At 29.6% G+C, this 17,330-nt stretch overlaps 1 protein-coding gene across 2 annotated transcripts in view; it reads left to right on the plus strand.

Annotated features, from left to right (window-relative positions):
* The window catches only part of Lrp4 (LDL receptor related protein 4), an 82,415-nt gene that overhangs the window by 56,706 nt on the left and 8,379 nt on the right, over positions 1-17,330 (plus strand). For both annotated transcript variants that reach the window (XM_014424904.2, XM_014424905.2), the window contains 13 exons: positions 1,324-1,485; positions 2,567-2,779; positions 2,867-2,990; positions 4,648-4,810; positions 5,973-6,135; positions 7,064-7,197; positions 8,945-9,144; positions 9,225-9,522; positions 9,642-9,755; positions 10,696-10,898; positions 10,989-11,204; positions 13,005-13,248; positions 15,721-15,979. In XM_014424904.2, coding sequence (XP_014280390.1) covers positions 1,324-1,485; positions 2,567-2,779; positions 2,867-2,990; positions 4,648-4,810; positions 5,973-6,135; positions 7,064-7,197; positions 8,945-9,144; positions 9,225-9,522; positions 9,642-9,755; positions 10,696-10,898; positions 10,989-11,204; positions 13,005-13,248; positions 15,721-15,979 — 2,493 coding nt within the window. The remainder of the gene's footprint in view (positions 1-1,323; positions 1,486-2,566; positions 2,780-2,866; positions 2,991-4,647; positions 4,811-5,972; positions 6,136-7,063; positions 7,198-8,944; positions 9,145-9,224; positions 9,523-9,641; positions 9,756-10,695; positions 10,899-10,988; positions 11,205-13,004; positions 13,249-15,720; positions 15,980-17,330) is intronic.

Here is a 17,330-nt window from a genome sequence, read left to right on the forward strand (position 1 = left end):
GCAATGTAGGACATTTGAAAAAAAAATTTTACTCATTAATGACAATAATTTTATAAGATATTAGCTAATAAGACTTATAGGAGAATAATTATATGTTAAAGATAAGTTTTGTTATCAGCAGCCTGAAGATGGGGGAAATCTCCCGAAACGTTGCTATGTAATAAGTAATAAATTATTATACAGTAAGAAGGAAGAAATTGTTATCATTCACTAAATCAAGCTAATGACAATCGTTATAATTGTATCATCTCCTTAATCTCGTCTTACTATGATTTATTTATAAACAAATTTACATATTATTTACTTTTTTTCTAGAGAATGGTCTCAACCTTTCAGTTGACATGAGAATGTATATTCATGATTTTCTCATAATTTTCTTCCAAAAACTATAAATTATTATTGAATTATTACACAATGTTATTGTACTATTTTCGAATGCTTAGTTTAGTAAATTAATAAATTTTTCTTTTGAAAATTCAACTTTACTAGATTTCTTCAAAATTTTTTTTTGATAAAATAAATTTTATATAATTTTAGAACAAAATCTAAAATTTCACATTTAAATTCTTTTCTGAAAACACCTGCCATTACCCCCTTTTCTGAAAATATTTCTTTTACTAATCATGAATGATGCATCATTCACCTCTAATGGATTAGCTGATCTACGCTTATTTTGCAGGTTGTTGTTTTCAGTGTTGAATGAACTGAACTCCTGCTCAGTGGCTCAGTGCCAATCCTAACCAAAACTCCACCTCGTTACGACAGACCTTATTTTCATCTTGTACCTCAAAATTTCCTCAGCTGTTGCCTTCCCATTTAGTCCTTTTTTCCAGTAGTACCATATAAAACCACTAATGAAAATTTGGAATGAATGAGAGAGGTAGTTGAATAAAAAATAATTTAAAAAAAAAGAAGAGTTTTATAATGATTAAAATGGAGACTTAAATGGGAACAATGAAGTTATACACAAAGACGTTTGTATTAACAATGAAAATGAGTAATTGATTTTAGCAGCAGGCCTTTTAATTTTTTGTTGATGTTTTCTGAGGACAAGTATATCTCGTAATGCTAGACAAAACAACACATGTTCCTCTATTCTCCATATTTATTGACCTGGTTGTAATAAATTCTACCCAAATTTTTTGAGAAACTTAATGCTAAAAATGCAGAAGTCTTGAGCACTACGTTTTTCCATCGTATTTCTCCTTTTCAAAATCACTATAAATGGTGGTTAAGTATTATCTACAAAATTTTTATATTAATTTAAAATTAAATATAATTTATTTAATTAAAATTAAATCATAACAAAATGTTTTTGTTTAGCCACACCAACAGGACTCTCACTTGATTGGGTGACGAAAAAACTATACTGGGTTGATTCAGGGACAAAACGTGTTGAGGTTGCAAATTTGGATGGTACTATGAGATCTCTGCTAATCTGGGAAGATCTTAATGACCCCAGTGATATTACTGTTGATCCAGTTAGTAAGTATTGATTGTAAATTGATTCATTATTATTACTATTATTTCTTAACTTATAATACTCATTTAACTTACAAAATTGAAAGTATGCTATCATTCAGAAGCATGATCTAAAGTAGCAAACAAAACTATTGCAACTATTTTTCTATAATCGATTTCTGTATATCAAAATACATATGAAAATGAATTTATTTTAGAGTAAATTATGAATATAAGACTTCAAGAGGTAACTATGTTGGTTAGTTTATTAGAGAAAGAATTTCAGATATTCAGTCTACATTTGAATTTTCCAGTTAGGTCTCTACAGTTTTTTAAAGAAAGGATACCTGTGAGAAACTTTTTATATGACACCTGAAAAACGTAGATGGGAGGAAATACTTCACATGATGATAAAGATCCACAATAGGGTGTCATTTTTTATTTTATAATATAAATAATATTAATAGGTTATAACAGGTATGCTTTAGAGCTGATTTTTTTAGTTATATATAAAGGACCTGCAAAATGAGTGTTTATTGAAAACCATAAAACAATCCAAAGGACATAGAAGTAAGCAAACAGTAGTGTATATTTTTATTTTTGTTTAAGTTTGATTAACAATATTTGTTCTTTTTTTAAAAAAAACTTGAAAATGAGCAAACTGGCCTGAAACATGATCATTCATTTAATAAAAAATGGAATTTTTAAAGAGTTAATATATTTTTTCTGAATAAAAATGAAAGAATAAATCACAAAAAGGTATAAAACTATTTCTGGCAGAGTACTAGCTCATTTGGAAACAATACTAGGTTCATATCAGTGCATTCTTAGAAATGAAAAGTCTACAACTGGGAATCTTGATTAACTTAACTTTAAACCAGAGCATAGTGTAATGGATCTTGTTTTTAAATTCATTCTATATCTGAGGTTGCAAATGCTCCTTCATTGCCAATTTGTTACTCCAACAGAACATGAGAGATCTCAGATTGTTAATAAATATATTTTGTTTCCTGCATTAAATTTTAAGATTAGTGTTGAAATATATTTTTTGTTTCTAAAAAAACAAAAGATTGTAATATGCTAAATCTTTTACTATCATTTATAGATGGTCACTTATTCTGGAGCGATTGGGGGTCTCCAGCAAAAATTGAGAGAGCTGGAATGGATGGTAGTCAAAGAACTATTTTCTTGACTGGAAACATGAGCTTACCAAATGGCTTAGCAATAGACTATGAAACATCAAGAATTTATTGGACTGATGCTAGAGCAAAAACAGTTGAATATGCAAGTTTAAATGGAAAAGGCCGAACAATCTTAAGTAAATATATACATTCATTGAAGAATATTTGTTTATCAGTTTTATAACACTAATTTATTTTTTAAAATTTGTTAATTTACCTTTTAGTGTCAGAAGTATCTTATCCTTTTGGTTTAACTATTTTCAATTCCTTACTACTTTGGACTGATAGAGTCAATAACAGTATTCATTCAGTCGATAAAATGAGTGGGAAAAATGCAAAACTACTTATGTAAGTAAATATTTTGAAAATCATCATTAAAGATCATTATTTTTATATATTTTTCCTTCTTCTTTTAGCAGTGAAACAGATACCTAAAGATGTAGATTTTTGGCCTGCTTAGTCTCTAAGTCCCTCCTGTTTTGGTCCTATTCATATAAGATACACTTATTATCCTTTAGGACCTTGTATCTTCCATGGAACATTTGGCCTTCCTCTAGGCCTGGCTGTCTCAAGACATTTTTCATACATCTAAACAGTTGCCATACATATTTATAATAAGTGACCTAGCCATTTCAACTTTTGTATCCTAGCAAAAGAAGAAATGCTCATGTTACTATAGGGTTCACATACCTCTGGAGATTTTTCTTCATTATACGCTGTTTACACCGCAGACTTTACTGTTTATCTGTGAACGTATCCTTACCATACCCTTGAAGACGTATCTTTCAAATCTGTTCATTAACTGTCAATCATTCTTGTTTATTGTCCTCTACTTTCATACCTGATTACAGTAGATGAATATTTTTGTTCACTACTATCAATTTTACTCTTAACTAATTGGGCAGTAACAAAGTATGCTTGACTGCCTGCCTCTTCTGATTTTTACACTTTCATCCTTGTTAGACCTCCATCACTTACATGATACTGAAGAGCTCTTGCCTCGTGATGCATTGAATTAAAGTCAAAGAACATCATCTACGCTGTCTGACCATATTTATTTTTATTTTTGCAGATGTAATGACTGAACTATTGTTGACCTGTTACATTTGAAGCCTCTTTGATAATCCCTATGCTTTCTCTCCACTTACAGCAGTAGTCTGTAGAATGAGATAACTAGTGCAAAGCATAGCATTAGCCTTTCTTTTATAGATTGGAACTATGATCCATTTTTTTTCTAATCACACAGAATTGATTCTTTTGTCCCAGATCTGTGCTATGAGCTCTTGCAGTTCTTTATTTAGCTCCCTTCTAGCATTTTAATTTTGAAACACAGACTCTGTTAAACCATCTGCTCCTGATGATTTCCTGTTTTTTCGTTTGATCACTATTTCTTTAATGTCTTTTACATCTGAGGTATGTGATTATCACAAAAATTCTGTCTGGCAATGCCAAGACAATTGAAGAATCTTTTTCAGCTTCAGTTTCTAGTTACTAAAGTAAAATTTTCATCTATTCTTTATAAAAGATTACCTGATAAGATCTTTATATTTCCATCTTTATCTTTACACCTATGGTCTCAGGTTTTGTTTTAATCTTTCTTAATGTGTATCATCAAAAATAATAATAAAAATACTGTGGGTACAAGGTATCTTACTTACTTCATGAGTTCCATCTCTATGTTACTTAATTTAGACTTAGTTTGAATAAATTATGATACGAATTATTACTTAATTACTTCACAGAAAATTCATTCTGGTTGTTGTATTCATTACTATTGAAATAAAACCAATTGTTAACTTATGATTTTAAGAGAAGAATCCAGGTTTAATTAATGTATTGTAATGTTTGAGCATGCTAACTGTCAACGAAATGGAATTCAAGTGCCATATTTGGAATATATTATGTTATTTAATATTTACTTTTATTTTATTCAAGTAATTATTAACAAACTGACACATTTAAATGTAGTTTTAAATCATTATTTGTTTCTTTTTTATGTAAATAGTCGAGGATTGTCTGGTCTAATGGATCTAAGTATAATGGAACACCACAAAGAAACAGTTACTACAAAATGTCTTATAAAAAATGGAGGTTGTTCCCACTTGTGTCTATTATCTCCTAAACCTGAACGTTACAGCTGTGGTTGTCCAATAGGTATACAATTACAGGTAAATGAAGTTATTTAAAGCTATACTGATTCTAGAATCTGGTTCTTCAGTTACTCCCTAACTTATCAAAGCAATTTGAGAAATTCATTCGTACATAATTTCTGTTTGAGAAGATGATCGGGGGGTGTGGTCAGCAAAGAAACAACATAAATAAACAAAAAATATTTATTTTTTTTATTTTTTTATTTACGTTGTTTCTTTGCTGACCGCACCCCCCGATCATCTTCTCCAATAGTAATCTACGGTCAACTATCTATACCTTATTAATTTCTGTTAGTTGCCTAATGTACTCATAAATCTAATGAAATAAATAAAGAAATAATAGAAACAATAGAACTTTCATTTATTTTTAACCAATTAATTTTTATTAATTTTGAGGAGAGGGGATCTCTCACGTACTTGAAGTGTGTTCATGTTTTTTTTGTTTTTTTTATTTCATATACTGTAGAATATTGATAGTCCAACATCTGTTAATTTGACAAGCTTGTTACATCTAAAAAAAAAATAGATGAATATATTGCTGTTACAGCAAGTTTGCTGATTATTGTTTTAAACAATCTTTATTATAAAGTCTAATTTAATAATATAACACGATAACGATTCAAAAACATTAATTTTTTCTCAATAAAGAAGTTTTAAGAAAATAAATATAGTTTTGCATTATTTTGACATTAATTTGACCTTACATTATTCCTTATTATATATGATATAAATAGGATCCTCAGTATTCTGGAATATTTGATAAACCAATAACTTTTCGGTCCCATATTTGTTGAATTATCAAGATTGGACTGTAATGTGTTAATAATTTAAATAATCCAATTTCTGAAACGGTCTGATAAAAGTGATTCAAAAGTTAAACACACACTAAAAAAAAAAAGATGAATCCCAACCCTGATCATGATATTGATTTATATTGTGATGAGAAAATCTTTACTGAACCCTTTTTTCTAAAAAGTAATGTTAAGTAAAATATCAACAAGAGCTAATCTGAAGAATTTTCATGATATCTAATTTGTTAAAATGTACTATGTTTTCTGCTTTAAACTGAATTTGTTGATGTGTGCAAAAAAAGTAAAATTTTAAAAGCTTTAGTTATTTTATTAGATCAATCAAACAGCTATTACATAATGTCACCTTTTATTGTTATTTATATTAACAGGAAGATGGTAAAAACTGCCATATAGCTCCTGAAAGATGGTTGATTGTTGCACACCGGAAACAAATCCGTCAGATTTCACTTGATGTACCTTACATAGTTGATGTAGTTCTTCCAATCCACAATCTTAGTGGTGCAGTAGCTGTGGATGTGGACACTATGAATGGTAATAATAATTTTTTGTTGGAAATAAAATATTTCTGTCCAAACAACTTTTTTTTATCCTCCTATTTTAATTCATCATGTATTTTTTTGCCATATCTCGTCAAAAAGTGATTCTAGTAAACTTAAATTTAAAAAGGTCACTTATCAACTTTTTTATGGTGCATATAGCATAAATATGTAACTGATGTAAAAAATTGTTTAATCAATTTTGATTTAAAAAAAATAAACTTCATGTTTATTCTTGCAATTATATTAATAATTATTACCGAGTGAGGGGAGGGGGGGAGGAGGGAGAGTTTATCTTAGCTCCACATAAGGCCGTTAACTACATCCAGAAAGGATTGAAAGGATGGCTGTCTGTCATTCATCATGCAAAGAGTATTTTCGTTATGAATGACTTGTTTATTTAGCCTGAATTCGTTTTAAGTATGTACATTGCTACCTAAGCATAAAATTTTATGGTAAGATATATATGCTTCCAATAAACAGTGCTTTGGCTGCTATATAGCTTCTTCAGTCTATCCTCTTTATAATTATATTGCAAGCTGAAATCTCCAATATTTATTTCTTTGCAACTTGAGTTCCCCTGTCATGCAACAAATTTAATTGTATTGTACCATAAATACTCTTCAATGCATTTTCAATTTTTTTATGAAAAAATTTCATTTTACAAAAGTGTTTTTTATTATTCAGCTTTCTTTGTGGAAGAAAGCAATGTATTTTAGTTTGAACTCCTATGACTTTTTCCTTCTGTGAGGAAGAGGAGTTACCTTTTTGGAGCTTTCTGATATTCTCCCCCCCCCCCCTTCCAGAGAGGCTATCCAGGAGAAGTAACAATAGGTTCTCCTGTTGATTTCATGTATGGTTATGATGTAGGGTGAGATGATCTTTATAGTAAACTCCAGATTAAAAATTCCCTCTTGTTTTAGGTGATATTTACTGGTCAGATACAAGTGCTGATGTAATCAGGAAAGCAGATCCTGTAGATTTTGAAGTGACTAATATTGTGTCTGATGGACTTGATATGGCTGACGGTATTGTTATTGATATCACTGGAAGAAAGGTAAGGATAAATACTGCAAAATCGTGAGAACCTTCAATTGAATACAGTTTTATAATTATCTATTTTTTATTGGCAGAGAATTAGTCTTAACCAGTGGTGATGTTCGAAATATTTACAAAAGGTTTCGCTAACAGAAAATTTTTACTGCAATTGGCACTTATTGTTGTAAAATTTTTGTTACTTAAATGGTGTATTACCAACATTAGCACAAAAAATGACATTAAGTTACCCAAAAAAGATTCCTCTGCAAAAATAAATCAGTTAAAATTTAACATTTTTTATGCCAGAACTATTTTTATTTTTTATAAATAATAAAAAAGAGTGTTGAAAAAGGTTTATTTTTTTATTTTTCATTCTAAATATTTTATAAACTTATAAAAATTGTTTTGTTTTTCAAAAAAAGTCATAGAAAAGGCACTAAAACAAAGACAATTTTTTAAAAATAATTAGTTTTATATTTAGATATAATTATAATAATAGATACAGCCATATTTATTATTAAATCCGAAACAAACATTATTTGATCCTAATTCTAGTAGTTTTGCAGGTTGATATTTTATTTCACAAGTTTATCACTAGCCAGATGATAACCTTGTCTTGTCCAGGATTTACCATTGGGATTATCGTAGAAATCTTCCAAACTTCTTTGGAACTCCAAGGTTTGGAAAGCTTTGAAAATTTTAACTACAGGTGTCAATTTTAAACACAGAGTGTCCTGAATGAAAACAAACTTCACTGTTAAAAACATAAAATCTCCATGATGGTTGGATAATTATTCCTACCTTCCACAGCTAACAGTAACTCCTCCAGGTTCCATTGAACCAAGCTGGAATTGGTCTGAGTCCCATGGTTTACATGTATGCCACTCACCAGAGGTCGAATAACACTATAGTATACATCTTTCAGCAATGAATGTGTTAATTAAGAAAATATTTTCTGTTATAACTATAAGAAAAAGGATTGAATTATTTTGACTAATAAACAGCAAAATAAATATAACATAGACATTTGGATATTTTTTTTGTTTTAAACATAAAACATATACACATTAAAAATGTGTTTAGCTACTGAAGTTCTAATCATAATAAGTTTTTACTTAATTTTGTGGAAAATTGCTCACTCTCTGTATAATACTGAGAACAGTAGTATTGTACTGTATAGTAGGTCACCAAAATATGCATATAGATTGTGTCCCCAAATTATCTATGTGATTTTAATGAAACTTGCTTTATGTATCCTCATTATCTTTAACTTCTCAAATATATAGTGTATAGTTGAGAAAAAGCAAAAAAAAAATTATATCGAGTTGGGTTACTAATGCCATTTTCTGTTAGAAAGAAAGTCCTGACCTATTCCTTCTGTAACGATTAGGTTGTCTAATTCTCAGCCAATAAAAAAAAAAAAAAATAAAATCTTACTTATTTAATATAAAATAAAAAAGGGCTCAAATGCTAAAAAATTTACTCTACTTTAGAAAGGTATGTTTTAGTTATCCAAAAAAAAAAAATTAAATTCACTATGCACTTTATTTACCTTCATTTTATTGAAAATGTATTAAATTTATCTGAATGTCAGGGTCAAGTCCATATTTGTACAGAAAATGAGTATCAAGTATTATAAAAAAATGTTATTTGATCTACTTATTCAAAGTATTATAGGTAATTTATGAGGATTTAAGCATATCAAAATTAGAATATCTCTTTAGGAACATAAATACATTTATAACTACTATATTTATTTATTATAGTTGTATTGGACTGATGCTGGAACCAATAGCATTCAAGTATGTTCTTTGAACAGCTGTGATACAATGCATAAGGTTTTGATTTGGAAGCACCTAGATAACCCACGAGCTATCACTCTGAGTTATGATATGGGATTATTGTTTTGGACTGACTGGGGAAGTAAACCACGTATTGAACAAGCAGAAATGGATGGTCACAATAGGTTTGATTCATTTTCTAATTTTATACTTAAACATTGAAAGTAAACAAACAAAAATAAATTTTTCTAACAACTTATTTCAGAATGACACTAATCAACAAGGATTTAGTTTGGCCCAATGGTTTAGCTATATACAATAATAGAATGTATTGGACAGATGCGAAATCACAAACCATTGAAACCGCCTCCTTAACTGATACTAATGATAGAATAAGGCTTATTAGTGATTTACCTCATCCGTATGCTTTAGTCTTATTTGGAGATTATATTTATTGGACAGATTGGAGTACCAAAGCTATTCATCGGGCCTTTAGGAATGGGTCAAATAACCTAACCATTTTGAGTGATCTAGAAGGATTGATGGACATTAGAGCTGTTCATGTGAGAAACATTAAAATAATTTCAATTGAAATTTAATTAGCTAGTGTTAAATGATATACATCTCTTTTTTTTTTCTTTTGCCTAAAATAAGTTTTTAAAATGTTGTTTCTACTTTACAGAAAATTGAAGAAAGAGCCAATGTTTGCGGAACAAATAATGGAGGATGTAGTCATCTTTGCCTTCGTAATGCCAAAGGTTATTCTTGTGCCTGCCCTACAGGGATTATTTTACAGGTGAGTAAAATTTATTTTATTTGATTTGAAATGACTTAAAGAGTCTTTTAATAGGTAAAATATTCTATCTCAAGAATAATATATTGTATCGATTCCCTGTAACATACTATTTCATTACTTCTTTGAGTGACTTAAAAATATATTAATTTTCTGAGGATAAATCACAAATGTTTAGGGAAGATGCTGATTATTTTTTGTTCAAGTTTTTGAGGAGAAAATTGTTTAATTTTTAAATTTGGTAAATTTATATTTATTTTTAATACCTATGCCATCTTTTTTTACCAGTTTACAAATTTAAAATATATCGGATATTCAAATTTTAATGTGATAGTACTCCGCATTCCTTGAGACCTATGGTACTTTAAGAGTTAATATCCAACTTCATTTCAAAAGTTAAAAAAATCAAACAAAGCCTAATTAGCTGTTATAAATTTTGTAGCTAATAATGAAATATATGAAATGAAATTGGTGAATGACACAATCTTCCTTGTTTAAATATAACAATTTATTTCATATACAACAACAACACCGTTTCGGGGTTATTCCCCATCTTCAGGTTGCTAGAAAACCAAATTTAACAAAATTTAAATAAATGCTTACAACGCTACCACTATATCACATTATTCATTAAAATATTTATAAACTATTTACCTGATTCATATTAGTTCTATAAACTCTTCCAGTAGAAGATCGTTCATTTTAAATATATGAGTATGGTGGGGTTCCTGTATTGGGAGTGTTGGTTCTCTAAGGACAAAAGAGGAGATGGAGTCACTCCATTTATGCTAAGGAAAGATGCATAAGGCGCACTCTATATGCTGGACACTCCTAATTAAGGCTTAAATGAAGAAATTTTGAATGAAAATTTTATTTTTATTTAAAAATAATTGTTTAAATAGAATCACGATACAATGGTTCATATTATTATTTTTTGTATTAGAATGATAATAAAAGCTGTGTGAACCAACCATCTGCATACCTTCTGTTGGCCACACATAGAGCTTTGGTGAGAGTATCTCTGGACACAACTGAGATGTGGTACGTAACATTGCCTACTCCAAACATTCACCAAGCTTCAGCAGTTGACTATCATTGGAATAAAAGTGTTATAGTTTACATTGATGGGCATATCAACGCTATTAGGTGTGTTTATCATCTATAAAATCATTTACTGTTAAAATATTATTATTTTTTTTAAGTGATATAAAATTATTATTTGCATCCTGGTTTCAGGGGAGTCAATATGTCTTCGTTAAACCATACTTGGGACATCATGACGAACCTCAGCCAGCCTGATGGATTAGCAGTGGACTGGATCTCAAACACGATTTATTGGTCTGACAAAGGAACTAAAATGATAGAAGTCTCAAAGCTGGATGGAAGTTTTAGGAAAGTCATTATTCCTAATGCTGAAGAACCTAAGTGTATTGCCATTCATCCCAAAATGGGGTAAAATTTCTTTGACAATTAATAATGTGATTTTAAAATAAAATAAAACCTATTTATTTTTTTAAATATCAGTAAGCTCTCTAATATTTTTTGTTTTCATTTTAAAGTTTTTAAGAATTAAGTTTTAAAGTTAACAGAGGCTATTAAAGAAAATACCTTGGGCCGTCCGTAGCTCAGATGGTTAGGCCTAGATCTATTGTTCTGAGATATCTGAGCAGTGCCAGTTTCAAATCCGGCCTGGCCTCATTAAGTGACGGCCCCACAAAATGGAAAACATGACCCCCTACCATGGTTATAATAGGTTGGTTAGCTGTAGATAACTAAGCAAACATCACCATCGCTGTGGATTACCTTAAAATAAGAAAAAATAAAAGATAATACCAATAGATCTCTGCCAGTCATCGAAACTTATTGCAGTTTATTCCAGAATAATTTTAAGTTATGGGAGATTCTCAATAAAACCTTAATTTTCAATGCCGAAATTTTGATTGAGTGAACCATCTCCAATCTTTTCCTAATTTTGCATGCGGCTTTCTGGGATCATAAAGAACAGTATGCAATACAAAATAAAGTTCAAATCATATTTTTGGAGTCTAAAACCCCATGAGCTAGAAAATAGCTTAGCCACTTAACTTAGATGGAATCCCACATGATTCTGAAAGCAGACAAATATGACCGAACGGCAGGATCTCCCATTATGCTCTTCCCTACTGACTACTCCAACTCTGTTCGCAGTAATGCACTGTGTTTAATTTTATGTATTGTCACTTTTAAACTATACTGTTCACTTTTGCTTTGTTATATAACTGTATATACAGGAATGGCAATATCTTCTCACCATATTTGTAAAATCAACTGGATTTAATATGAATGTACACATTAAAAAAAAGTCCTTGTATTCATAAGTATATATAATTTTGTCCAAATATATCAATTATATGTAATATAAAAAATATATAGATTTTTTAAATTTTTTAAACATTTTGAGGATCCAATATTGATAAGACATAAAACAAGTCAGATTTCTTTTAAGATGATGGAAAAAAAACCTTGGTTATATTTGAAAAAAAAATAAGCCTTTTTAAAATTCTCTTAATCTGGTGAAAACTGAAAAATTTATATACGTGTCATAGGCTTTTTAAAGTATTGTTTTTGAATATCTGTTCATTTAAATTGGATGAGAAAGTATAAAAAACTATTTATGATGTTTATGGTTATTTATATTTTTTCCTATACTCAGTGGAGAAGGAATGGGTTAAGAAAAAAATGAGAGATAATATTAATAATAGAGAGAGATAATATTAATAATAATACAAATTTGATAAAATTAAAAAAATTGTAATGAATAAATCACTCCTTAGGTACCATTTTATTTTTTTCTGGAAATAATAAAAACCAGAACAAAACAATATTAGACTCTAAGTGCCACTCTGTAAACACGTACGTGAACAGCTGGCCACTGGTGAGTATCTTTACATTTAGATAAACAGCAACCATAGAGGAAATATCTACCTACCTATAGTATTAATTAAAGTAACATTAATTGAACAAAAAAAAATGTAAATAAAACAGTATAAGATAAGGCAAGTAAAATTAGTTACATTTCAACTATTATTATATTATAGATCAATTACTAACTTTTAATCATAAATTAAAGTCTTAGTTCAAAATCAACAATATTTTTTTATCGAAAACTTTACAAAAAGTGTTCTGCCAACATTTCTGTAATTCACAACTATTGCAATGAACACACTCTATCAATAAACTTCTTCAATTTTCATTTGAATAATTTTGTTTTAGCTACTTGTACTGGGCTGACTGGGGTCGAAGTCCAAAAATAGAGTGGTCATATCTTGACGGGTCTGGAAAGAAAGTGATAATCGAAGGTGATTTGGGATTTCCATATGGTTTGGCTGTGGATACAGAAAGAGAGAAGTTGTATTGGACAGATTCTTTGAAAAATAGAATTGAAATGTCAGAATTATCAGGCTCAGGACGCATTCTATTGGTTCCTGATGCTGGACACCCTTATGGCCTGACTGTGGTAAGTTCAGATATCAAGATAAATATTTTTATTTTTTGGAAACAAATATTTTCAACTTACATATATGAAAAAATAAATTAAAACTTGTCCCTTAGAAGTTTACTATTTGTGAATCACATATAAATTTCAAGCTATAGTGTAAAAATCTGTTGTGGTACCACTTCATCCCTCATCTTTTAACATAGTTTCAATAAATAATATTGGTAATGAATAGAAAGAAAAATTGAAAAAGAAAAAATGTGTTTTCGAAATGTTAAAAATATATGAAATTGGTGAATAAACAAAAATCTTCCTTATTTAAATATATTAGTTTTTACACAGACATCAACATTTCGGGGTTATCCCCCATCTTCAGGTTGCTAGAAAAAGATGGGGGATTAACCCGAAACGTTGTCGTCTGTGTAAAAACTAATGTATTTAAATTAGGAAGATTTTTGTTCATTCACCAATTTCATATTAGTTTCTAGAAACTCTTCCAGTAGAAGATCATTGATTTAAGTGAAAAATATATTTAAGAGATGGTTGCTATATCATTTTCTTGATAAAATTTTGGAATTTTTCTGGTTTTAACATACCAAAGAAGAAAGAATAAGCAATAAGAAATGAAATGGAAATATTTTTTTAGATAGGTACAAAATGCCTACAATTGCAGGAACATTCTATCTGAAGGAGGGATATGAAATTTTACATTTGACTGAACACTGTCTATAAATTAGTTATGAAAATTCATGTTGTATAGAACATCGTCTTAAAAGCTGGTATAAAATTGGGCACTGTCTGGGAGCTGGGTATCATAATCAGTTCATCTGTGGAAACTCCAATCTGAAAGTTGTGTTACTAAATATGTGATTTATAGGAACACCAACTTTAAGACAGCTAAGTCTTATTTAATCTCCAATTAGTGATGCTTCCTTGCAATGATATCCTAACACTACAACTTCAAGGAATCAGCTAGGGCACACAACTTCCATTGAAGAGTTAAGCAATTGGGATGACAAAAAGATCTACTTGATTCTTAGCTGAGTATAGGGTGACTATAGAATTGTGGAAGCGTTTAGTGGGCCTGTGCACCTGACTATTATAACAAACTTTCATCATTTTTTATTGACACCACTAATATGTTTACCTATGTATACCTAATATTCAATTGCTAGGTATAGGTATTAATATTAAATTAATAGCTATATCTCTAAAAATATATACAATATCTTAGCCTTAACAATACACTTTGTAATCATTAATAGGTTTCTCGAACATTAAATATCCAATTTATATCAAAGCCTACTTATATCAACTGTCTATGAGTTCCTCTCTACATTATGTCAACATAAAGCACATCATAAGTCATTTAACAGTGTAGTATTGGTAGGTTACCAGATCATTATATGTTTATTTGCTATGCTACCACTAGAAGAACCTAATCTTTTAAGAAGGTTATGAGGTATAATAAAATATTATTTTAATATTTTGAGCTCAAATTGTTTGAAAACAGTCATGGGATATTAGTGAGTAGCTTGAGATATCAAACTCAAAACAAAGTCCAAAGAAACAGATGGACAGATTTAGCAGACTTAATTTGAGTACTTTGAGGTCAAATTATTACCAAAGAATCACGAGATCTCAGGGAATAATCTGAGCCATAAAACTTGAAAATCTGTTCAACCATTTGCTTAAACATTGTTACAAACTTACTAATAAGCAGGTGCTGTGAGATCCATAAGCACATTAACTTCCTTTTGGCTTTGACGTAGTCAGGTTATTAGAAGTTTTTCACATTTGATATCAAATCTGCTGAAGTAGAGAATGAGTTTCGCAGTTTGACCCTTTATGTATCACTTTAGTTTTTATTAGTTTGTTGAAGAATAGATATTTATTCCAATTGTAGTAAAATAATTTGTAATGTATGTTGTTAGAACATATAAAATGTCTGTCACTAGATTATGAGGCAAATCAATAAAAAAAACAAAATATAATATTATTTTTATTCAAAATAACTTTTATTCGCTGTAATAGATTTCTGTGTATGTCAAAAAAAGTTTACCTTATTTTCATTTTAAAATATTCTCTTTTTAAAAATGTACCAAGCACTCTCAAAAAATGGATGTCAGGTTGAGCTAAATCATGTAGATATGGTATAGCTTCAGTTTTCATATGTCTTAATTTTTAAAAATTAACTGATAAACATTGGGCTTGGTATTGTCATGAAGAAGTAAGGTCCTCTCTTATTGACAACAGCTGTTTTATGAAACAATAATCTCTATATATGGGAGTAAGAAGTTTCAACTTATTTTTAAAATAAAAAAAATTGTTAAATTAAATGAATAATCTTAAATAATTCAATTTAAGTAACTTTGTGTCAATGTAAAAACTAGGATAATATTACAAGTGTTAATTTAATACAATTAAAGTGTTAATATTTCAAATCTAAACTTATTATTTATATTAATTTTCCTGTTTATTTTTTTATTGTAGTATGAGGACTATATTTTCTGGACAGACTGGTATAAAAAGGGAATAGAGCAAGCCGATGCAGAGAGTGGTAGAGAAAAAACCAAACTACCAGGCCATGTTGAAGGAGTAATGGATATAAAAGGAGTCTCTTCAAATAAACAGCTAGGGAGGAACCCATGTTCTGTTCATAATGGCTACTGTACTCATCTGTGCCTCTTTAGGGGTAGCCACGGTTATGTCTGTGCCTGCCCTGATATTAAGGATCCAAGATGTTCTACAAGTCAGTAGAAAGTTATAATGTTATGAGTTTTAGAACATTCATTTTCAAAACGCAAGCATATCATCATCCTGCAACTCAATTTCACTTCCAACACAGATTCTGTCCATCAGTCTATTTTAACTCCTTACCACTCTCCTTTCTAGATACAGTCTGGTATCTTGGCTTCCTTTGAGACAGAAGATTAACATCAAATCCACATTCTTGATATGAACTTAAAGACAAGAGCTTCACCTTTGATATGATCTATTATATAGCCTCTTAACATAACATCTTATCTTTTAATTTATTATAAAATACTAATTTGGAATACGATTCTTAAATCTATCTGGGCTTACAGACCTGAAATTAGGGACAGCTAAATTTTCAAACATCAAAATCATCAAAACCTTTTAGTCAATCAAAAGTCCTTTGAACAATAGCCAATGCTCCATTATTCCTATCAAACAATACTCTACATCATGATCTCAATATTTGTTTTAGTGGTTATACCTTACTAATCTGCCAACTTTCTTCATAATCTTACTCATCAACGCTAATCCTACTAGCTTCATTCATCCTAACAATCGTCCTTTGAAGGTTGAGATGATAGTGGTACAAATACTTTTTGTAAATATCCATGCTGAAGTATCTATATTGGCAGATATGTATGTAGTATGAATACTAACATTGGCCAGATTTTAAAATAAAATCCTGAGTATCTGCTACTACCACTTTAATGTGTGACTATTGAGAGAAAAGCATTGGGATCTCTTAACTTTCATTCCACATGTCAGAAGGGAAAATTTTGTTCTCAGGCTGAGTATGAACTGTAAAAACAATTCTTTTTCAGTTATTTTGATTATTAATATTAGGTTGTTAAAAAATTCTATGAACACAAATTCATTGATGACATTAAAGTCTCTATTTTAATCCTTATTTGACTCTGAGGTAAACAATAATATGTTGTTGTTTACTATGATTAATCCTTTCATCCCACTTTATAAATTTCCCTGATGTTGAAGGAAACGTTATCTTTCATTAATTTCTAAGGTACTACTGGAAGAATTGGAAGACCAGAAAAAATTTGTGTGATAGGAGATGAAAATGAGGTGCATCATTATAATGCAACGTTTTGGTTAAGTTAGTTAAATTCATGGAACAACAGCTTTCAAGATGAGCTTATTAAGTTAGGTTCCTCCAGATGCTGAATTATTTGGGTCTGTTGCAAGCACTATTGCTTTAATGGATTATTGTTCAAATTGCTAATTTCAAATGCTGTGTTCTCATCATTTTAAAAAGCTTAATGTCTGGAATGTACAACCCAAGGACAAGGACTCCTTCTCATCATCCATGTTTAATCACAGAAAAATTC

This window comes from Halyomorpha halys, unplaced genomic scaffold (assembly GCF_000696795.3).
Source record: "Halyomorpha halys isolate HHAL.00 unplaced genomic scaffold, Hhal_1.1 Scaffold483.1, whole genome shotgun sequence".
NCBI lineage: Eukaryota > Metazoa > Arthropoda > Insecta > Hemiptera > Pentatomidae > Halyomorpha > Halyomorpha halys.